This window comes from Solenopsis invicta, chromosome 4 (assembly GCF_016802725.1).
Source record: "Solenopsis invicta isolate M01_SB chromosome 4, UNIL_Sinv_3.0, whole genome shotgun sequence".
Lineage (NCBI taxonomy): Eukaryota > Metazoa > Arthropoda > Insecta > Hymenoptera > Formicidae > Solenopsis > Solenopsis invicta.
The window spans coordinates 26,837,335-26,862,717 of NC_052667.1; the positions used below are offsets into that span (position 1 = coordinate 26,837,335).

Here is a 25,383-nt window from a genome sequence, read left to right on the forward strand (position 1 = left end):
AGCTGAAACGGAGGCACGATAGTGCGAACAGAACGTGGAAAATCCGGAAGACGAAGTAACAACGGAGTCACGTACCTTTTAAACGATCCTCCAATTACTTTTACGGAAACTTCGAAGCCTCAGCTTGTAGTTTCGATTGAGTTTATTCGAGTGCAAAATGCTTGTCCCATACAGGGTGTTTCTAGGGTGCTTGGCTATACTTTACTGTTATATGCTACTATGTCGTAATAAAAAATACTATTTAAATAAATCTATATACTTTTTTCTTTTTTTTCCCAAGTTATAATCTATTAAAGTTGGATATCTCTCGTCGTTATTTAATATCTACGATAAATAACATTTCGTTATTGTGTCAAAAAATTTATATAACATTTGTATGCTAAACAGTTTAGTCAAATGCTGAAATCTTGACAACTCATTTTCAATTTTAGTGACTTGAAAAAAATTGCAGATCTACTTATGCAATATTCTTTCATTATTACACAAAGAAACATACTAAAGCTTAGTCAAAAGTACGCGTATAAGATACGGTAGCTCTATCAATGGAGAAGCCTTTCTCTTTCCACAACGTTCGTAATTTAAGTAGAAGGTATGTTATACGGATCAGACACGTATAAAATTGTGCAGTGCATATTATAATATACGTAAATCATATAATTTGTGAGATAGATAAAGTTATTTGTTATTATACAATATTCTATCATATTATGATAACAAATAATTTTATTATTATAATAATATAATATTATATTATTATTTATTTATCCAATTTGAGTTCATGATTTATCAGCTGATGGAGAATGATATATAATTTGTGACAAATTTTCAAATCTTTCGAGTCTATAAATCCAATTCGAATACACGTACAGAGATTTTGATTTTACATACTTACATATTTATATACATATTTATGTTTAATTATGTAACACTGGTTTAATTTCTGCAACAATCAAGCAATTATAACATCTCTACACACAAAGTGGAATTACGCCTACGGAGATATTTTAACGCAGCAGAATAATAGTTCTGAATATCAAATGATTGTTGACAGTGTACGATGATGTGTAATAACTCCGGCCTACAATTGCGATATAATTCAGGAGAAGCGCCGATCTCTGATGCCAGAGTTCACAAAGTGCGCGAAAGAATGACAGGCTTCGCGACTCCATAAAATATTCATAGGATTCCGTGTTGGAAAATTGGCATGTGAGATACATAGGTGACAGAAGGCCGTGTTTGTATTCTGTACCAATCGTGGCTAATATCCTGCAGCGAGAACGATGCATAATGCATGATGGACACATGTGAGCGAGTATTTTGAAATAAATAGATCACCACCGTGGTTTATGAGAGTAAACCTGCATTTCAATTGCAGCTTTCGAATAAAGTACAGAGCTTTTCATTAATAAAATCTGCCATCCAAAATATTTTCGTAATACTGCGCGGATACTTTTCGATTTTCTGAAGAAATTTCAATCTACAACAATTTTACATATTTTCCATTTTATAAAAGGAGATGGCAAATAAAATATCAAAAACTATCTTTGACAGAACCAGTAAGATGCGAGAAACCAATATGTAGTATAAAACGATAAATAAGATATATATTCAAGGATCCCAATAGATAAATCTCAGGACGAGAGACGGGCAAAAACGTTGCGCGAATAAATAAAGTTCTCAAGCAGCCGGTACATCGGTTGATCGAATAAATCCATTTTATTGATCATATGAAGTATACACGCAAAGGCAAAATCTATCTACGTTCGACTGGATTTACAGATATGAGATTTGGATTTGCTACGAATGGTTACGTGTAATCCTCCACCAGCTGATAAATCGCAGACTAGACGTCAGATGGAAAATTGCCTGCGTTAAGCAACGACGGGATTAAAGAGGCACGAACTAAAAATGTTATGGGCAAAAAATTTGACCTTTGGAGGAGAGCGAGAGAGTTTATCGCTTTGATCAATAAAAATGCCGTGGCAGACATCACCACCTGATGGCCAGAGCCTATATCGTTATTGATAAAATTTTAGGCGTTTCGTCGCAACAAATTCGCGCAGCAGGAAATTCCAACGCGCCTTTATTAATATCGTAAGTGCAATGAGAGAACACTCGATGCTGAAGAATATTTCTAAAGTCTGTTGCGAGGTAAACAAATAAGGATATATTTCTGCCCCGAGCTAATCTAAGCCAATGTAGTTGCCGATAAAAGCACAGTCTATATATTCCGCGATTTACCGCTTACATATTTATAACTACTCCTTTCCACCATCGATTTAATGAAATTCCCACGTTGCACAATCGGCGTGCTGCACCGCGATCGATAGCACCCCTCTAACAACGTGCTATGAAATATAACGATTTGACGTGACGGCGAGCGTTGCCTTCTCTTGCAATATGTAAAAGTCTTGCGACTACAGTTGATTTGACTTGGAAATATTGCACGTCAACCTTAAAATCTCACTGCTCTCGATCCTATATCAAATAATTAGTTTACGCCCTCGAATACGGCAAAGCTCAGAGGTCTAGTCGAGGATAGGATTTCAGAGAACGATCGTAAACGAGGGGATCCAAACGGGGATGATCCGTCAAGTTTCACTAGGATTATATATCGGCAAAGGATTGCTATTTTGCATACGTATAGCTATATGCTTACCACACGTATCGTATCTACAAAATAAATTTCAATCGAGAATGTATATCGAGTGTTACATAACGTGCGTTATAATAATTTTAATGAACATTATCGTATTTCTCGAGCCGTGTCGTTAAGCGCAATTTTAAGAAAATATCTGTATGACGAAAGAAAAATTCATTAAAACGTCACGGAAAGTCTTTCTTTTATTTCAATTATATGTTGCGTATAGTACAGCTTTGAGCGAAACGTTGACGAGAGAATCTTGCACGGCTCAAAGGATGAAGAAACTGCTTTGCGAGCTTGTTCGTGCTTTATAGCCCGTCAACTAGTGCGTTATCTGCACACGAGCCTGCCGGCAATGCGTTTGTAACGTATTCGTAAACCCCGAAGACCGCCGTAATTACGCGCGCCACGTCGGAGGAGAGCGATCGGTGCAGCTGCATACCGTATCTATACATGCGTAATTCCGGAACATGCGCGCCGAATGGCACAAGCCGCACAGCGAAGCCGCAAACCGCGAAAATATGCCAGTACCGATAATGAGCTTACGTCCTGCCTGCATCATGGCCTAACATAATTTCCCAAATTTGATGAATAGCGGCCTGACACCAGTACAATATTATCTAATAGACTGGCGACTGACGTCCGTCAATGTTCGAAGAGGGATCATAGTCTAGTTAATGCCGTCGCCGCTTAACTACCTCGATTTGCATCTGTCCGTTTGACATTGAACAATTTGCGCCGTGTTCTAGATAAGACAAAGTTAATTGATACTTCTTGATCTAGTGGGATTAGGACAGAGAGAGAATTTCGTTCTTATTAATTAAACTCGGCTGCCTCCAAGGAAAAAGAAAGATGAGAAAAATTGGAAATAAGTAAAAAAAAATCCAGTTTTAAGTTATCTATCGTTTGGCTTTATTAATCTTAAAATATTCTAAAACTTCGAAATTTTAATTTTCGTATCATCGCGGATAATTACATTGTCACCGACCGGAATGTGTAATGCGTCAACATTTTCATTCCGCCTAAAAAGATTGAAAAGAGTCGCGCACACGTCTAAAAAAAAAATATCTTTTTGAAATTTTAATAATTAGAACATGGGCGGTAGAGATAATGCAACTTTCAATAATTTCTAATTACACGTCCCTTTATCTCAACACCGCACTTATTACTTTATTTACTCGAACGTATTCCAGGGAGTACCGTTAGCCGCCAAGTTTAGCCTTGAATAAATACAAGGGAAGGAATATTAGAAAAGTTACGACCATTTATAATGTCACCGATTCAAGTATTCCCTTGTCTCCGCCTCGTTTTGTTGCATCGCCTTCATAATTATGCGCGACAGTCTTCATTTACCGGAATTTTTTTTTTAATTTTTTTTACAAAGTCCTACATTTCAGAAACGTCGCAGCCGCGTATGCACGGATGAAGTTTTTAAGAGGATAATGTCCCGAGAAGCAGCCGCGAAGGCTCTTCCGCCCCAAGAAGGGAACTCTCAAAAGATTTAGCGAAATTAAATCCGCGACGGAGAGGTGTGCAAATACTCTTGCTTTTCGTTGCATTTTATAATGGCGATCGAGCAAAATGAAAACTCTACGCGGCACGCGTTCGCTCGAACGATCAGAAAGTCTATTCTGAACAGAATAGCCATCGTCAGCTTTAACGTGTAATGTTGCTTCACGTAAAAGATATACGAACGATTCAACTATAATTTTAACATGCAATAATAAATATGTTTCTATTGAAAATTGCAAGCTTATTAAATTGATGATATCGAATAAGAATATGAATATTTTTATGTTATTAATTCTTTGACAATTTACTTAAATTGCTTTTTTGCTAAATTAATTATTGAACTTGTTAAAATTTGTATAATAAAATAATAAATTTCCTATATATTTTCTTGCCGATGCAATATTTCTTCTAAAGAGTAGATTAATCGTTTAAAGTGGATAATGAAAAATGTACGAATGTTTTGTGACACATGTAATTCGATCTTTTAGCAATCATAACGTAATATCAAAAAATATTGTTTAAAAGCTCTTGTAATGAAAGAGAGTGAAAGAGAAAGGATATTTTAACTGAGATTGCTCTGTAGTTCTGTGGATCTTTCGAAATAAAAATCAACAACATCTCTCTCTCTCTTTTCTTATGAAAATAATGAAACATTAATACAAACAGAAACGAGATGTATTGAGAGAAAGACAAGATCACAAGTTGATTTTGCACGTAGATGTGCTCACTTTCTTCATATTATCCTTAATACTAAAGCGCAAGTGCAAGCAAGTTTCCGCTGCTATTTTTCCTTCACAATCAATCTCTTATTAGCTTCGTGCAGAGCCTCGGCAATGATTGGAAGAAAGAACCGAAAAGCGAACGGAACTTTATTACATTCTCCTTCTATCAATTGATCGAGCATACTTGATAACTGCAGTAATTCCCATTTTATTTCTCGCAATCGTTATTGTGTGAAGGACTTGACGGCATTGCATTGAGCACTTGCAAAATTCAACACTGTGTTTTATTGCGCGGCATTTCATTACGTAGAAACAAACGTATCCGATAATCGATCTTATTGCAAGCAGAATCGCGTTTCATTGACGCGTGTCACTGTAATTTGATTTCTCGAAAGAAAAAAAAAAGTTGTTGAGGTTAATTAAAATTAATCTCATTTTAGAATGACAAGCGCTACATCATTTATCATCTTATTCGTTTCATCGTGAAACTCATTAAAACATCAAACATTCTAAACGTCGATTCTGTAAAATTGAATTATTACAGTGACAATATAAGTGAAAATGAAACGCATAAATAGAGTTAAAACAAAACAGAAGAGTTAATAAATGTGTAAAATCAAGATAAAAATCAACATAAATTTCTACACAAATAAACATGACTTTAATAAAATACGTTCAATTCTTTCAAAAAAAGTCACGTAAAGAATATATCGAATATATGAAATTATTGTTTTTTGCAATGCCGATTGGTTCTCTTGCTAACTTTATGAGCGGCTGTCATCGCGGAGAACGCGTATTTTGACTATGTGTATGTGTATGTGTATGTGTAGTGAGGGTTTAATAGTGTAATATTAAATTTGTAATTTGTATAAAATTATGTAAGATCAAAAGTCTTGTGACGCGCGTCTGTTTTGTCCAGTATGTAAATATTGGAAATATGTTTTACAATAACATTTTTCAATCTTCCTAGTTTATTTAGGTAACGTTTTATTGGAAAAAGAAGATTCTGAAAATATTAATTTTATATTTTTATCTCACAAATAAAGTATTTAATAAAGTTATAAATCAGTTGAATAATCAAAAACTTAAATTTGACTCAAAGTAACATTAAATACTAATTATAATTTTAAAAATCAAATACTAACAAATAGAGAAATAATTTTAAGTAACGTTCAAAAATTTTATTATAAGGAGAATAAGTATTGAATATTTGAAACAATTAAACATTGGACTATTAATATTTTTTTAAATAGAATGTTGAAAAGTTAAAAGTTATATACTTTATTATTTTACTTTGCAGATGGGAAAAAGAGATGAGATGTTTCAACTAAATTAATATTATAAATATGAAATTTTCCACATATAAAAGTTTTTTTTCGGGATTTTATATTTCTGCTTCTTTTTCTTTTTTTCATATCAAGAAAGAGAAGCAGAGATAAATGAAGACAGAAAAAACCCCTAAACACCTCATTTACCCCACTATACGACAGCTGCGTCCCTGATTTAGGAAAACTTTCTTCATATTTTCGGATATCACGATACATGACGTCAGTGCCACCGGAGAGATATCATTTGTTGCGAGGAGACGAAAAGAGACATTAGTAGGGTCATCGAGGGGTGTGACGTGATTAGACGAACCGTCTTGCCAACGTCTGTTTGTACGCGAGCGGCGAAATAACGACTTCAATTTTATCGGCCGTGCCTTGAAAAGCCGTGCGGGAATTTTCGGGCATTATTATGTAAATCGTTATGCTGATGCCAACGGAAATCGGTTAACGGTCGTAAAGGTAGGATCTAATAATAACTAGGTTTTCAACACACGTAGGATGTCGCGCGATATTACAAAATCATTAATGAAATTTATTATTTCGTCATCCGCGAATAAATACGCGGTCGTATTCATAATGCAATAACGGCAAAGCGAAACGAGCGAACGCGCAAGATAATTTTACATTTGCCCCAGGAAATCGCGAAGCATAACTTTCCTACTCTCTGAATATGACATCTCAGAAGCGCATAAAATTAAAAGTGGTGAACTCTGCCTTAGGGAAATTAAACATAATAAAAACTAATTTTATTATGTATAAAAGATATACGCGGCCAAATTTTCCGAACGGTAAACGCACTTCTGCATAATTAGCCTTTTCATTTATTATGAATGTATAAGAAATGGCAAAATATAATATTTAACCGTATAATATTTTGTCCCAAAACTTTCGCTCATGGAATAATATTCGCTTGCGGAATATTAAAACGCTGCGATATTTAAAATGTAACCAGATTTCGTGTTAATTAAATATAACCTAATTTAGGACGCGTCTATTGATGTTCCTTCCACAGCGTAGCTTTTGGCAAAGCCTGAGGAGTGTACGTTATAAGACAATATAAGAGAATTCGCGTTTTCTTTTAGCTCTGTATACATACACCGTGATACTATGGTAATCGTATGATAGTGTATTCGACGTTATCTCCCATGTTTCTTTTCAGGTCTGCTATTGTTTGTTTAAAATATCCAAAGTTTCCCAAAACAGGATCTGTTTCTAAAAACTGAAACGAGTTCTGTAAGATTTCGCTCCACCATTCCACAAGATAGTGTTTGAACAAATCCGCGTCATGGGTTAGCCGAGAAAGTCTCCCGCTGAGCTCTTTTCCATTTCTATCTCTGGAGAATCATATAAAAGATGTTACTGTTCCCACAGCAGCTATCCAACAATAACAAAACTTTCGTACTGCGGAAAATAATACAAGGGATAAATTTGCATTGGCATGCTGTTGCAGTAACTAGATAAATTAAGCAAAGTAGATTTCGTTGTAAATTTCATTTCCACTTTTATTCCAAGTAATAAATCTAATTACGAAAAAACAAGATTTGTTTACTTATAATTAGTTAATACAGATTATAAGCGTATAACGTAATTAGAAGAATTTGAAAGTATGTAATATGCAGCACGTGGCAACTCCTAACAGATTACATTTATGTAAATAGGGATTAAAAGTATACCGCCAAGGTTAATATATGTCGAATACGCTTTCCGCAATCGAAGTTCGACGGATAATACGTATATGAATCGCGGGAGAATCACGAGAAACACTAATGACGTGAATAATTATCCTAATAGCTCCGGAATGCTGCAGATTCCAGTTTCTCTCAACACTTAAGATAGGCGGATTGCGCGATTCATCCCTCTTACTCGGTTTACCGGATTTCAATTAGTTTGAAAAAGATTCAGCGAAGCGTTATTTGTACGAAAGATTGATAGCACGCATACATATACAACTAACAATGCGATACAAAATCCTAATCCAAATGTTGATTACAACATCTTGCTAATTTATTATTGATTTTCTGTTGCAGAATCAATATTCAGACACCAACGCGGGGTTTTCGACACTCTAACGAGGGATACAAATAAAAAGGAGAGCAAAAGCTACTGATTATACGAAGCATATTGCAAGTATAATGGTATTGTTCCCTTGAGTCTTACACTTTTTATTTGTTAATTTCTTGCAGTATTTTATGTCATAAATCTGCCTTCTTTGCCTCTCTTATTGACTATTTCTAAAAGATTTTTCCAGTCTTTATTGCATTTATTATTGATGGGGGAATTAACGATGTAACAAGCTACAATTTATTAAACGCTCTTGTAAATTATTTTGACTACTTTATTCAGTGACGTGGAAATAATGCCGACTCGCTGAAAGCATTAAAAGCAGAATCACAATGTCAATAAAATGTAACGACCGCAAGAAGCTACGGAGAATCATAAAGAGAGATCGCAATAAATATATGTACTTCGCGTTGTGCAAAATCTTTAGGAACGCGCGATCCATTCGTGTCAAATTCATTAAACGAAAATCAAACGCGCATAATTTGGACAATTGTTCTAAGGCGCATAATTTGGATAACCTATACGAACCCTTCCGCGTGAAAAGCTTCGAATCATAATTGCGCGTGGTTGACGCGGTAACGCGTTTCGCCGCAGCACCTAATGAACTTGGCAATTAAAGACTTTATTTTATAAAAACAGAGCCAGCTGTTGCCGGCACCGGCGCGTTTAGCGAGGTCTTAATCCCGCGAGGACTCTCCGCGGGAGTAGTCGAAAGAGAAAAAGGAGATTGCCGCCGGCAGCCACCTGTGACTCCTGCCGGAAGAGCACGAATCTTCTCGATAGTGGAAAAGAGAAAAGAGAGAGAGAGAGAGAAAAAAAGAGAGGCGAGAGAAGTGAGATACAGATAACGCGAAGAAGTATCCGACTGCCAGTATAAATCACGCGGAAGCGAGGTACGCGCTCTTTTCCTTCCCTTTCATAATTCCTTCGCGGACATGGGGTGCAGAGTGAATTACGATCACGTCGCGTCGCAGCGACAGCGATGACACGCTTTTTCATCTCGCACGGGTTGTAAATACCACCGCGCTGCCCGGTGAAATTTCATTACGCGTCCCATCCACCCTGTGTTCCGGTCCTCTACGCAAGGCAGGATTAAACAAAATTAACCTGTATCCTCTACATGAATTTTCATCGAAAGAGAAATTTTACATTTACGAAAGTTGAATGAATCGGAAGGACCCGTGGCATTAAAACGACATTATTGTGTCTATTTGCGCGGTAAAAACAAATTTCATTAGTAAAAGAAATTTCATTAGTAAAAGGTAATTTAAATATAATTAATTTGTAAAAAGGTCATGTCTTCAAGTGAAAAACTTTCAAGTATCTGCAATCACAAAAATTTCTTTCCGATCGAAATCGAAAGCACGTAAAGTTTGCATGTAGCTGTTATTTATCGATATATCTAATGTGGAATAACACGTTTAAATTGTTCAATTTAATTACCTTTTAATATCTATTTCAATGTAAAATGTAATAACTAGAGGCAAATCCATGCAAATTTTCATCAAAACTATATTAGCACTCATGTATTTTCCATTACTTGGAAATCTCTAACGATAAATGCTGAAGTAATATCGTTATTAATTAATATGTATTATGCAAATGTAGAAAAAATATATATGTATATGTGAATATAAATTAATCTCTTCAACATCTATACAACTTTCCCCCACAAAGGAAGCACGTGATTTGCGTAAATTGAAATTAATGTGTTATCACTGTATATCAATACTTTCACTTATAATATAAATTCAAATATAGATTTATATGGTAAAATATCTTTCATTAATAAGAACTCTTTATTAATAACAGCAAGAGAGCAATCATTTCTTTAGCCAATGAATATAATTGTATTAAAGTTGCAATTAATTATAATTAAAGTCAAATTCATCAACAATTACGCGCACGTTCTTTGATATAAAAGAAAAATTAGTAAAAGTAAAATGAGAAGGCACAAAATAACAATAATAACTGGATAATGTAATAGTTTGAAACGAACGACAGAGATTGATCGGTAACCGTGGAAAATATATTCTTGAGATTGAAATTTAATACATAGAAAATACGTGATAGTTGGGAGTTTCGTTTCACCACGGTATATTTCATTCAGAACGTATTGTATTCATTTCCCATGTGCGTTTGCCGTGCAAAAGAGATACAAAAAATAGTGCACTACCGCGACTACCCGTTTGCATATTTTCGTTGAATGAACAGAATTTCCGCGATGTTTCTGAGTTTCGTTAATTTTCGTAAACGATTTCATCTTGCATAAGAATATATAATTTTAGTTTGGTATGTTTTTTGTAGTTTGTTGTAATTAAAAAAATTAAAGTATTCGTAATTTGATACATATCTCGGCAAATATAATTTGTATCATAAAATTCAAAATATTCAAATCTGAAAGTAGTTGATATAAAATGTATTGATATAAGAGTACTGATATAAAAATTGATGTCATCTAAATAAAACAGTATAAGTTTTATAAATGATTATAATTCAGAGAGAAGAAAAAATTTCCTCTTGCTATTATCAATATTATTATAGATATTAATACTAGAAAAAAAAATACTTTGGTTATTGCAATATATTTCGTCTGCTTACTGACCTAAACAACCATCGAGACTTTCTGCTTCGATATTTATAACCAACATATCGGATTTCTTAACATAAAGCATAAAAGCATGTGGCCTCAATAAAAGTTGCTGTTGATGAACGGAATATTCCAATTAATTCGGAACATCGACAGCAATGTTATTTATTTCAATTTCCACTCCACTTAGCAATCCCAAATGATGTTACACCGGATTTCCCCAGTCTCATAATTTCATTTCGTCGATAAAATTTTATATTTGGCAAGTGTAAATACAAGAACGGTTTTTCATCTTTCAGCGGAGCTTTTAACTCGAATCGCGAAGCGGGCGAACGGCTGCGATTTCCCCCGAGGAAGATGGGAGTCCCCGCGAGAGCGCAATGTAAGCGGGGTAAGTGAATGGGGAAGTCGGTGACGTGCGACGTCGTTGGATGGGAAAACGCGATCGTTTCAAAGCAACGTCGATCGCGATTGATCGATCTCGAGGAACTACCACCGCCGACTTGCTCCTGACCGCGCGGTCAGGAATTGCCGCGGGGAATCAAATTAGTATCCTTCGGACGAAGAAGGAGCGCCTTGACGGACGCGGGTGACGGGACGGGTACAACGACCGTATTGGATTTCCAGGAGGTGGACGAGACTCCGATCGACCTCCTCCCGGGTGATGCCATCCTGAGGCGGCGACATTCTCACGGTCGTGCTCCAGATCACCAGGGTGCGACCGACCAGAAAACATGGCCGATCTCGAAAGGATCAGGCTGGTGGTGCTCGGCGGCGCCGGGGTCGGCAAGAGTTCCATTATACGCCGATTACTCGGCCAGGGATTCAGCGAACGATACCGGCCCACCGTGGAGGATCTGTACTCGCGAGAATGCGTCCTCGGCACTCTGACGCTTAAGGTTGATCTTCTAGATACCGCGGGTGAGTCTTATTATTTTACGACATATCAAGTGTCGATTTTGTATCAAGCAGTTTTATGGAAAATAAATTAATGTTAATGTGCGGCTGAAGAAAGTCAAGTTAGACCAAAACCGTATTCGCAATTTTATTAGATTTAATAAATTAGTTAAATAATAACCGTTTTGCTCGTTCATTGGCCTTTAATTATTCTGTGATTTGTAACACGAGCCAGTGAAACCATTGTTGTGATTTTTAAGAAAATTTGTTTTAAAAATAAGAGATATTTAATTGTAAAACTTTATTATTATTTTGCTTTGGAGCAAAGATTGTTTGAATAATCCCATTTTAATTAAATATTTAATTAAATATTTAAAAAATTTACATAAAAGTAAAAAAGATTAAAAACCATAAATGCATTTTTATTCCTTTTTTTTTATTTTCGAGCTATAACTCGATTAATTGCTAATATCGAAAAAGCTGAAGTACTTGCTTTTATTAAAGGATTATGTCAATTTAACGTGATATTTCATGTGCTACACCACGATTCAATACTTAAGTTAATTGAGTAGATTTCAATTAACTATTATTATGCATTTAAATCGTATATTATAAAGCTCAACATAATCATATTATTATTAATTTATCATTTCATTTAAAAATGTCGTATATTCGTGGATGTGCTCATAAAAACCGTAATAAAAATACTAAGTCTGTGACAAATTAAAACTCTGTATTTTTTTAAAAAACCATTAAATATCTTGAAATGTTATGTATTCTTTTCTCGTGAATCTACTACGCAATATGACAAAAAATGTTAAATGTTACGTAACACCATGTGCACAAATTCTCGATGGTAGAGCGAAATACGGAATGTTTTGATTGAAAACGAAGGGAACTTCGATCTCGGAATCGCGTATCAAATAAACGTAACTCAGTAGCGCTCGATACAGTTATATAAATGCGCTCATGCACCAAGACATCCTTGATCTAATCGAGATTGCACGAGGATACATCCAAATAACTTTTTAGCGAGAGAGCAGCGGGAAGTATCGGAAAAAGCAACGAAGTAAACGCGTCATGCGTACGTAACGCATATAAAGAGAGTATGTAGTAAAAATTTATCAAGAATAACAGCATCAGCGTCGACATTTGCAAAAGTATCGCGATATAAATAGTTGCCAATTTCAATATAACCTTTGAATAAAAAAATAAATAAAAAAAAATACGGAAACCAAGTCGTGAATAAGAAGTTATTGTAAAACGGCATTTTCTAAGAACTTACTTTGCGTAGTAACTTACTTGCGGAGCAACAATGCGCGATTTTTTTCTGGCGTGTAGAAAAATTTTTTTCATAAAGATTCATTACATCAAACAAGTTTTTATTTATCCAGGTGACTTGCAGTTTCCCGCGATGAGGCGGTTGAGCATAGCCACCGCCCACGCGTTTCTGCTCGTGTACGCGTCATCATCGTTACCGAGTTTCGAGTGCGTGAAACGCTGCTTCGAAGAAGTAAGAGAACAACGACCCGATTTCCAGGTGCGGCTTATTCAGATTTATTCACTCGTAATTCATTTCAAAAAGTTTATCAAATATTCAGTAGTTACCAACTTCAGTAATTACCAACTGCGATTTAAAGTAAATTTCCGTCTAATATGTGGAAGAGTATGAACTGTTAATTTGCTCTTCTCAGTATTTTTTTTATACATTCGCACAATATCTGAATCCGATGAAAAAGCATCATACTGGAACTTTCTGATTCGATCTCATAAGTTACGCTTTGCTGGTACAAGATAGTAACGAAGACGTATTTTCTTTCCAACAGGAAGTACCAATAGTCGTCGCAGGGAACAAGCTAGATCTAGCGCCAGCTAGAAGGGAAGTACCTATCGAGGACGTGAGCGAGTGGCTGTTTTGCGAATTGCCAAAACTTCGCGCTAAAGTGATGGAGTGTTCGGCGAAAGACGACTACAACATTAAGGACGTATTCAGATGTTTCGTCACGCTTTCCAGAATCGTGCCGAAAAATCCTACCGAGGTCGAGCAATCGGGGCTTAGGAGAAGATGTTCGGCATACGGCTCACGCAGGTATCGTAACGCTAATATTACTTTCTGCGAATAGAGTCGTTAAGCGACAAGGCTTTTGCATATGCACAGAACATACAAATATAATGTGTAATGTTTTGTTTAAAATTCTTTTAAAAAATTTAAAATTTTTTAGTTTTTTTTTTTTAGGAAAAATCAACCAATGCGAATAATTTTCGTGTTATAAATTATTATAAAAGAACAGAGAGAGCTTCTATTTTTTTTTTATTTTAATGAAATTTTAATTTAAAGCTTAGCTTATCCAGATAATTCTTACATTATAAAACATGAAGAATTTAAATTCCCAGTTGAACTTTATTCTTTTCTTTTTTTAAGGAAAAATCAAGCTAATATAAATCCATTTTTGAGAAAAATGAAAAGAGAGAGTTTTGTATGTTATAATACAAATATGTATATTCTGAAACGTCACTAACGTCGAATATGACTGTTTGCATTTATGATTTATTTGTTTAAAATATTGCTCGTTACTTAGCATTAATTACGATGATTAAGTAAATTTTTCATGTCATATCCATCACAGAAAGGACTGTAATCTCAAAAGACACAGTGAATCGCTAAGTCAGACTTACTTAACCCAGATAGTTGGTGCAAGCAGGCTTAAGATGAAGATTGCATCCCACGTAAACGAGAACTGAGAATTGTGAGAGGCACGTTTTAAATTAAATGTAGAGTGACAATATAGTTATATTAGAGACAATTCAATGCAGTCGATTAATAATAAATATTATTAAATTCTTTTCCTTCTTTTTAACTTCAGAAACGTAGAAAAACAAATATAAATTATGAACAATAGATGTGTTATCACCTATCAATTACTTATAAATAATAATTAGTTCTATTTGGGAAACATATCGAGCATTTGACTAAAAATATAAAAATTGTAAAAATCAAATTTTATAGATGTTGAAAATAATTAAGTTCTTTTAATGTCAATAAAAAAAATCAATAGAAATTCGAAAAGAAACCTGTCAGACTACGTACGTATGATGCTAATAATATTAAACTGAATTACACCGTGATTTCTTTAAACGACATCGTAATTTCAATGACGATAATTTCAATTAATGACCTTAACCGCATTCGCAAATCTGCCATCAGTCGTATTTTGTTATACGCGTTTCATCTACAGCATATATTAACAAAACAAGGTATTCAATCCAAAATGTTTTCAATGCACTTTCGCATCGCCAATCGCGCCATTGTCGAAGTAGATCAAATGTGAACATAATTGTGAAACATTCGATACCGTTTTCATGTAGCTCCAATATCGTTTCAGATCGTCAACGATTATTCTCTCGTACATTATTATTGATATTCGATAATACTCGGGCTTGTATCGTTTACATTGCTTAATTTTTTTTTTTTAATTGATTTTATTCGTTATTACGTACCATATTATGATTATATGTAAGAATATAAGACACATATAAGAATAACATGCACATGTGTTTTCAAACATTGAAGAAAAGATTGTATATTCTAAAAATCACAATTAAAGAAAATTAATTTCAAAATTGTTTTCATATATATAAATGTGATTTCTCTTCAATCTATTCAAGGCTCGGAAAAATATCGAAACTCAAATTTTACATTTTATAGCGTCTTAAGATAAAGCTGTCGTGTAGCGTTTAAATATTTATTGCCGCTTTCGTTTAATTGTAATTCCTTATATAATTAATTGTGACAGTTTAATAGAGCTCTAGAGAACTATTACGGTATATTACTTTCAAAAGTCTTAAATAATATTTACATTCCTTTACTTTCAACTCTTTAGTGTTCTTTACTTAAAATCTCATTTTGGAAAAGTTCTCATTTTAAGTTGCAGCAATTATCTTTTCCCAAGGAGAGATTTTAATTAATACAAAATATATGAAATTAATCCAAAATTAATATGAAATATAAATAATTAATATCAAAAGAGTTATATCACAATCCTTTATCCAAATTAATAAAAGAGTAAAATAATGTGCGACGCGGATGAGCATAACTGAATATCAAATTAAAAATTGGGAGAAAGGACCCAAAGCGTATTTTAACGTTAATCGACTACGACAATTTTATATCTACTTCTCATCGATTATTATTCTGTTACAATGAAAGGTCCGGCAGCCCTAACGGCAGAACCGGCAGCGCGGGTCCCGTCGGGAATTCTCAGCAAGTGGTCGCGGCTCAGGGTTCTAGCGTCGTCAGTGTTACCGAGGAGGTGAAGAGCAAGCCACGTAGTCGCAGCCTGATCAGACGCACCTCAAGAAAAACGAAACAGCAGATCAGGGATGCCCGCACCGATGACTGCAATATCTCCTAAATTCGTTTATCCTGAGAAACGAGTTTCGTCAGGAGTCCTGATTATTGCAAAGGAACGTGACAACGAGCAATCGAGTTCTCTTGAACAAGTGCGTTAAGGTAAGACTCAAGAGCTAGCATTTGCAAGGAAACGAGGCAAGTAATCTCTTCACGGCTAACATGGATAACGGATTAGCGTTTACTGCTTATTTCGTCTTAAGCCAAACGGAGTTCTGAGAAAGGTGAGAAGCGTAACGAGTAGATAAAATGGCTAGACCGTCTAGCTCAAAGCTCGAACAGATACAAACCATTAACTTCGTAAGATTTATACCAGAAAGCATGTGTATTGATAACAGGAGTATTATCTTTAAATTTTAAGTTTGAAATTAATTTTCCCTTGGCATAAATTTAATACAAAATACCAAACGTAACAAATATTTTCTTCAAATTAAGCGAACAATAATTTCTTACGTGGAAATTATAAAATAATTATTAATTTATTCAATTTTGGTTAAGAAAAACAGAACTTCAAATTGTAATATAAAAGTTATTGATACACATTTTTCTTGAAACATCCCCTGTACATATACGTATTAAAATGGCGTGAACGTGAAATTGATACTTAATAACGGATATGTAATTGTTTTCAACGAATGAATGAACTCTTATATTCCTCCGTGTAAATATTCCTAATTTTAAGTAAAAGTTTACATTCTTAAAGTATGTGCAGCATTTTCTTGCGATTATTTTTACACTCAAAGCATCCTAAAAAAGAATTAGTAAAGCGATATAAGATTTTATTGCATATAGGAAAGTTTATTTAACGAGAAATACGCGATTGTTCTAAATTAAGAATGCACGCATATCGCTTTTCCAATATAGGTCATAACTTCAAAAGAACTATGTCCGATAATTAATTGCATATAATCTGCGAATATAAAAGCGTTGTCTCTCTCTCTCGAAAAATAACGATTGCAAGTACGAGTTTTATTTAAAGAGCTCGTAAGATTCAAAGAACTTCTTGCAACGAGCATCTAACAAGTTCGTAATATACTGAAATAAAAATAATAATAAAAACGTCAATTTTAAAAACGCAGCTCTTTGAAAATATGCCCTTCTTTTGTTACTCAAGACAAGGAATGTCTTGAGTAACAAAAGAAGGGCATATTTCGAGATGTACTCTTAACTTTTGACGTCATTCAAACAACGAATAATTGGCGAAAATTAACAAGTATTGTTTAAAATAGTTATAAACAAAAACGTTTAGCAATATTTTTAATAAAACTAAAAATATGCATTTAAATGCATTTAAAGCGTCTCATTTGGCACAAAATATTCGTAAAAGAGAGATACGCCGCGCTTAAATACAGTTTAAGACCAATTAAAAAATTCTGGTAGTAAAGACATATTAAAAACTTTTTCGCAATACACGCGATGCACATCTCTTTAAAGAAATATTATTTGCTTGTATTAAAAAAAGTTTCTATCGCGCCATCGCATAAAAAGCAATTTGATTAAAAATTATAGGACAAGTAACAGTCAAAGCACAAAATACTTTTTTCTGCTACCTCTCTGCTAACTCAAATATGCGCTTTTGTTTTTAAACGCTTATGAGATGAGGATAAGCTACTGCAATAAATTGTGCAATATGTATTTTAATATCTTTTTCGAGTATATACGTTGAAGCTTAAGGGCTTCATTTTCGATTCTGTGTATGCGACATTTTAACTGTTACTGCTTTTATGAATGTTGCTACTTTTTAAAAAATTCTTAAATTTCACGTTATATTTTAGGAATTAATATTCAACATAGAATCATTTTAATGCAAAACCCACTCACTTGGAATGTTTTATAAAATAATTAATTCTTCGTTTCAATCTACTAAAATTATATTTTCTATTTGAGCAAAAACTTTTACAGACGAAAAAGTGAATAATGATATTTATAAAATCTTATACAATATGGTACATTTTTAGTGAACCATTTCGTTAAAGTTTTTAATTGCGCAATTTGTTTTAATAATTTTAAAGCTTAATATTGATCGCGTATGTACCAGATGCATAATAATTATTTACATAAATTGCAGTTATAATATCCCGAAAGTACTGCAATATACTGCAATATTTAAGAGATATATATTCATAACCTTTAGAAATTCCAGTAATGCATACCTATGGGAAATATATCGGAGCACATTATTTTAGATATTTGGATTTAGATAGGATACTAATTAAGGGATGAATCGATAGAAACGACTCTCCTCCTTGTTCTATAACATTTTAATGAGTTTCAGTCATGCTGCAATTTCTCTTCAAACTGTCACAACATTTAATAGAATTGTAAATTATTACAGTTATAATTATTATTCAACTATAATTCCTTATTTAATATTTCGATTCTTTCATGATACATTCTCTTATTTAAAACTGAAACAATATTATTGATAAATTATATTATAAACAATACATATATATATATATATATATATATATGTGCTATTAATTACATTACTTCTATCATAAATTATTTTGAAATACTCTTATCTGAAAAGACAATAACTAAAAAATAATTATCGGAGTAAAAATTTTATCTCTCTGTACGAAAAAAAATTGTCAAAACTAATGACTTTGTACAACTCAAAAAAAATGCTGTATGTTGTATAGAATTATTTACAGTACGTGAGGTTTTTGTAAAGAGAATATATTTTGCCTCAAGAGAAATCAAAAGTAGCGCAGAAAGTATTGAAGAAAATGCCAATATTTTATATATGCAATTGTGAAGTAAGAAAAGATCTATCTAACGTATAAAATAGAACAGGAAGGAGACTCATATGCCATCGTAACTGAACCGATGCACAAAGGGGATTGAAGAAATACCACAAACTGAAACAGTTATTATAACGGTATTGAGGTACGCGAAATACCTTGAATATATATATCATATTAACGCGTATTAAAAATATGTAATATATAATGCCACATAATTAAGCAAGTAACTGTACAAATTAAGGTAGCGAGATATACGAATATTTCACGCGAATATTTCACGAGAAATATTCGCGTGAAATATTCGCATTTGAGAGTTGTATCGTATACACGTATAGTAAGTCTCATTAATTCGCGGTTGTACGAGAAATATATCCTACCCCCCCCCCCTAAAATAAAAAATCTAATAACTTGTGAATCATTTTAATAATGTTTCGTATCTTATTTTATGCATCGTAAAGTACGAGCTGTGCTTGAATACATATATTTCATCGAATGAGTTTATTCAAGAATATAACCGTAAAATACTTAGGTAGAAAATAAAGTGTTTCGATAATTAGCTTAGATATAGCTAGAAGTTTTAAAACAAATCTTGTATTTTGTGGATAAAAATCAAAAACCTTCTGCTGATAACAAAATATCAATTAACTTAATTTGTCTTGCAATAAGTTAAATAGGAGCTAGTGTTTGCAAAATAAATTTATGTACGCGAATATTGTGCTACAATGTCTTTGGTGTAATAATAATCAGAGAGAGATTAAACTTTCAAGTTTAAAAAATATATAATTATCAAAATATACATAGAACATACGTTCTACTTAAAAGTAAAATAATTTTTTTTTTTAATTGACAACTTCAATAATTGCGATAACGAACATCTTTAACGACAATTATCAATTGTAAGTTGAAATACAAATAAATTGCGATTACAGTAAGACTCGCAAAATTGTTATCTAATTATAATCATAATTCACTATGTCCTAACTTTTGTATCTACGTTAATAATTTGTTAATTATTTTCATTTCATCAGTATTTTTTTCATGTTGCAATTCATGCTTGAAAGTTTAAGCTATTTAAAGGATAAGAACAAAAGAAATATCAATAAATTTAAATGAAGGTTAAGAGGAAGCAAAGACACAGATTAAAAAAAGGATCAATCGCTGCTCCGTTAAGTAATGCGACTAGATTACGAATATTAATAACCGTCCCATTAAGATATTTTTCACGCGACCAAGAGGAAATTATAAAGGTGAAAGGTATGTTTAGCGAAGTGAACTGAGATCGCGAGATGTTCTCGAGGTAAGCTCATTGTTAAAAAAAGATCAAGAAAATATGTTTAACGAGTACCTCGCGAGCATTTCCGCGCGAATGTATGCGTAAAGTTTTGTATTTTGACATTTTAATGCGAGAGAGCAGTGTACTTCTATCTGTTTATCGTTTTATCGTTTGTACAAATGCGAGCAACGCGTATCGTCGGTAAACGTGCAAAAAGCTACTAAAAAAATACATTTAGTTTATTAAAACAGTCAAGATATTGTTCACCAGATTCATTTGTACATATCTAGAATTTGAACATTAATTGTGACACGTGTAATATGCACTGCAAGTAGATGTTGACAAAATAAGTTCCTCTTATAAATCAGAATCCGAATGTAATTCTGCAATGTAAACTTTTACGAAAATTACCATATAACAGACTCAAATTTTCACTTTATATTTATGTTTGATTTCATACATATTAAATTTCTCAAGCAGTTGAATTTTCCGATACGAATAGTAAAGATATATCTTCTTACGTATAAATATTATAAAAATACATTAAAGTTTAAACAACCGTGTTTCTTTTTAGAGAAAGAAAATGTATTTATTAAAATCTCAGAAAATCTCTCTTGGAAAAAATTTAAAAGAGACGAACACGTGGCGAAAAATGTACGATACGTCGCGGAAAAATTGTAACAAGGTGAAAAAGTAATTTAGGCAGAAGCCGGGTAGATTTCTGAAGTTTAAACGGTTTAGCACGGTGTTAGTTACATCGAGTAGATTTTGCACGCTCGCCGACGATAACACAAACGCAATTTTGTTGCGGCTATTGTGGCGAACATTCCCTCCTGTGTCCATGAAACTTCACGCGACCTCAACGGATTTCTTGAAACAAACCCTACCTGTCGAACTTTACTTGTATTTCACGAAACTTCCCTTCCACCCACAATTCACGCGATATGTATATTCTAAATAATCGATCGAGCTAACTCAACCCTTATCTAAATACGTACAATGGACCAAAGTCTATCAAAACTTATATGTTGACTCGGTAAAGACTATTATCCTGCTTCTCGGCGCTGAACCTAAGAAATTGTAATAAGAAAGCTTTTGCAAGACATTGACGGGACAATAGTCTTTAGTTTGTTCATAACAATCAATTGTTTCCCGCAGCTCTTATAATTAGAACGAGTAAATGTGCACTAAGCATCGAAGCTTTATGTACGGTCATCAATTTTGTCCCTCGGAAAATTTTCCAAACTGAGAAATCACTATTTCTACATACTCGCAGTTCATGATTAACGTAACGTCAGAGCTTACGATCGCGCCGGCCGCTTGCGACCGCGTTTGACATAAAAGCGAAGTAACCTTTATGTCAAATGCAATAAATTTTCGGAAGATAATCCGCGAACTCGAGTTTTAAAGATAAATATAATTAATAATTTCTCGTGATGAAAAAGAAGATAAGTTAAAGATAAATTTTTAAAAACTATCAAACTATTATTAAATTATTGTATTGTTATTAAATTATTATGTTGTTTCAGCGTCATTTAATTAATAATTTCTACGTTAATCATAAACTGCGAATATGTAGAAAAATAGTGACTTCTCAGTTTGGAAAATTTTCCGAGGGACAAAATCGATGACCGTGGGTGTACGCTAAGTTCCAAAACATAGATACGAGAATGGGCAATTATCTCCTCGGGCTTGTTATATTATAATCAGGATTTTTGTAACAATACAATTCTTTTGTATATAAGTACTCACCTAATTCGCCGTATCGTCGCACAGAAGCAAAGGACACGATCCACTCCTCTCCTCTCTAAGCTCCTCAGATGCGTGAGCGTCCTCCAACTGATTTCCAATTCCTTAAGCTTACTCTCGCAAACAAGCGGAATGGCCGGGTAATGATGTCCCTGTAAATATTTAATATCAAACTTAATATATATATAGTTAGGTATTCCCAGATGATGCTGTATATGTAATCGGCGCGTAGCCGTGTATCTATATACCGAGTTAGAAATTCTGTACGGAATATCTTTTGATGTACGCGTAGTTCGGACATTTATTAAATATTTTTAATCGAGGATAATCTCACTCACATATTTCAGCATTATTATCATTATTCAATATTATATATTTTATACTGACTATTAATATTATTCTGTTGCTTTTATATGAAACTATCTATTGTAATATTACTGCGGTGTGCAAACAGAAACAGGCTAATCATTTAAAACTGGCAAAATGAAACGATGTGAAAAGTTCAGGGTTTAAACTCTGTGTATTTTTTATCGATTCAGGCCAGTCCAAGTTTTGATGCAATTCATACCGAATGATTTTTATGATTCATTCAGACAACAGAAAAACGTGAAATATAATTTCGTTGTAAAGTACCAAAAATCAAACCCACTCAAAAATTGTATGGATTTTAATTCCGAGAAATGTTTTCACGTTTTATCGCTAGCGCTTCATACACTCCAAATAGCTTAAAATTATTTGGGCGCATTGACCTATTTTATAATTCGTTTCCGTTCGCGCATAAAATATGTTGCGAATGTCCGAAGTACGCTTGCATTTTCGGGCAGCCTATACATATAGCGTGTAAGACGAGAAAGAAAAAAGGCTAAGCTAATGAATCAAAAGGGGAAACTCGATCTTCGGAAAGTCTCTGTCTAATGTCTGTTTGTAAGTACATTTACGGCACTCGCGTATCTTAACGCCTTGCTTATCGGCCGGTGTTTGTCAGTTAATTTATATCCAGGTCGCAAAATTCGCACATATAAAGTTACGAATGTGCTTAATATATCACGTTGATATAATTGCGGTGAAATTACACACCAGGGTTGGGAAGTAACACTTACTTCCTCTCTCTCTCTCTCTCTCTCTCTCTAAGTTATATGTAGCGTCGTTACGATTACAATTATTTTTTCATAATCAATAATAGTTAGTTTTCTTTTTTCGTAACTGTAATGAATTTAACAGTTACTTTTTACATTTTGAACATATTTGTGATAATTTCTGTTTTGTTTTGTACGTGTATTGTTGGTCTTCAGCTGTTTATGTTACATTTAAAGTTATTTTGAGTATAGTTTTAGGATGTCATTGGCATATACATTTGAAGAATAATTTTGAGTGCGAAAGTATCATGTTAAAATTTTTCAATACAAAATTTGAAGATGCAAAAGAATAGAAATTTCACTGTATAAATTTAATAAAAAAAAAAACTTTTTATTTGTATTTTGAGCATCTTTTAATATTTTTTTTTTAATTTTTAATGGTCTTGTAATTTTAAAATACAAAATAAAATTATTTTTAATATTTTAACAAAAAAAATAAAAACAATTTTTTTGTTTAACTCAATCTTGTTTTAGCAGTAAAGAAATAAGGAAAAAAGTAACGTTATTTTTTAAGTAATAATAATAATAACGAGTTATTTTTTTTTTTAGAATTAATAGTCTGCTGTTAAGGCAGCTACTTTACCGACTCAGTAACAATAACGAGTTACTTTTAAAAAGTAACTTTCCCAACCCTGTTGCACACCTATAGATGTTATAAATTAGGAATAAATGACTAGAAATAGAAATATCGCGGGGGGTAAAAATAAATTAACAATCCTTCCAGATTAATACTCCGGAAAGTAGGCTTTTTTTAAATGTATAGGATATCGCGACGTATACTCGTATAGAATCGAAGATATTTTTATCAGTTATTGTTTCCCACTGGAGAGAAACGATATCGCTGCACAGCACAAATGATAAAAAATCGTGGGATTCTCGTATTAAGGTTAGAGAAGCTTCTGATTCATTTCGCGCGCATCAATATTACCTACAAGCTGGACGGTAATGAAGACGTTAAGAGGAGAACCAATGAAATCCGAATTCAATAATCTATACTGGCTGCTTTCCTTTTAATAAACACAAGCATCATTCTATCCTTTTTTGATACTCAATGAGTAACAAAGATGAAACGACGCTGTGTCGACTGTGTTACTAAAAAAGGAAAGCAACCGCTATTATGCGCTTATGTCTGTAACACACATTCTCTTTCTCTCTCTCTCTCTCTCTCTCTCCCTCTTTCTTGTTAACGGGAGATGTAGCATCTCGTAGAATTATCTTACTTCTTACCACTGTTGATGAGCTTACTGGAACACGACAACGCGACGCGGAGAATTACACATAACCGCCAACCGCCAACTGCACCGAACGAAACGACGTGAAGTTCGTCACTTAACGCGGACGCGGACGCGCTCTTTCCACGTACGCGAAGAACGCAATTCTTAACCCCTTCGTCCGAGCAAAACGAGGACCTTCGTTTCTCCCAAAGAGAACAGAAAAGTCAAATTACGTCAATTTGGCGTCAAATTGATCAAATTTACTCCATCTTCTGGCCATGTTGACCAAATAATGACATAAATTCGATAAATTTGATGTCTAATTGTTATTGACTCTTTTGTTCTACTTGGGATGCAATGTGACTATAATATACGACGCTTTTGTTAACGTACAATTTACATACGTTGCTTATCGCGGCAAACTGTTCTCTTTATTAATCCACAACGTTACTTACATTTCGTTACCGTAATTGTTAAACTAATCTCGAAAATTACGCGATGCGGACGCGAGCGTGCGAGCGATTCAATGAGGGTACGGCGATACGGTGCGAAGTGAGGCACGCGACGACCGCCAATCAAATTCCGATTAACTCTCTGTGACGCATACACCTGTTTGAAATTCGTTTTTATAAAATCGTTCATACATTTAAAAAAAATGGAAATGTCATCTCTCGTTAATTTCTTTTCTATCTCGAAATATAAACTTCTTTTAATCCCAATTAATTTCTTAAACAGAGAATTCCCTGGCATTACATTCACTTTGTGATTCAAGTACTTTCTGTTATTGAAATAACTGTTGAAAGAGAGATAATTTAATTTATCGCGTATTGAAATTATCTCTCTTTCTTTGTTTCTCTCTCACTTTCTCGTACACATTTAGATATTATTTTAATTAAATTAAAATAATTGTAATATTATATTAATACACTTGTACGCAATTTCTATACTCTGTACATTATCTTTTTAAAGCGCATTTTCTATAATTAATCTATTCTTTCTATAATTAAAGCAAACATAGATTAAATTTTTGGAAAGAAAAAGAAAAAATTATCATTGTTAAACAAGGCAGAACTTCTGCCAATTTTTCATGTTCTTCATC

General features: G+C 33.6%; 2 protein-coding genes across 2 annotated transcripts in view; one reads left to right on the top strand and one right to left on the bottom strand.

The window, feature by feature from the left end:
* LOC105196326 (GTP-binding protein Di-Ras2) overlaps nt 1-17,640 on the top strand; it is a 72,606-nt gene extending 54,966 nt beyond the window's left edge. The window contains exons 3-8 of the mRNA XM_026132755.2: nt 8,234-8,341; nt 8,907-9,160; nt 11,157-11,778; nt 13,149-13,294; nt 13,581-13,843; nt 15,962-17,640. Coding sequence (XP_025988540.1) covers nt 11,592-11,778; nt 13,149-13,294; nt 13,581-13,843; nt 15,962-16,166 — 801 coding nt within the window. The 5' untranslated portion in view covers nt 8,234-8,341; nt 8,907-9,160; nt 11,157-11,591 and the 3' untranslated portion in view covers nt 16,167-17,640. The remainder of the gene's footprint in view (nt 1-8,233; nt 8,342-8,906; nt 9,161-11,156; nt 11,779-13,148; nt 13,295-13,580; nt 13,844-15,961) is intronic.
* LOC105196320 (tektin-3) overlaps nt 1-23,340 on the bottom strand; it is a 157,360-nt gene extending 134,020 nt beyond the window's left edge. The window contains exon 1 of the mRNA XM_039447901.1: nt 21,938-23,340. The gene's annotated coding sequence lies outside the window, so the exon portion shown is untranslated. The remainder of the gene's footprint in view (nt 1-21,937) is intronic.
* Nucleotides 23,341-25,383: the final 2,043 nt, after the last annotated feature.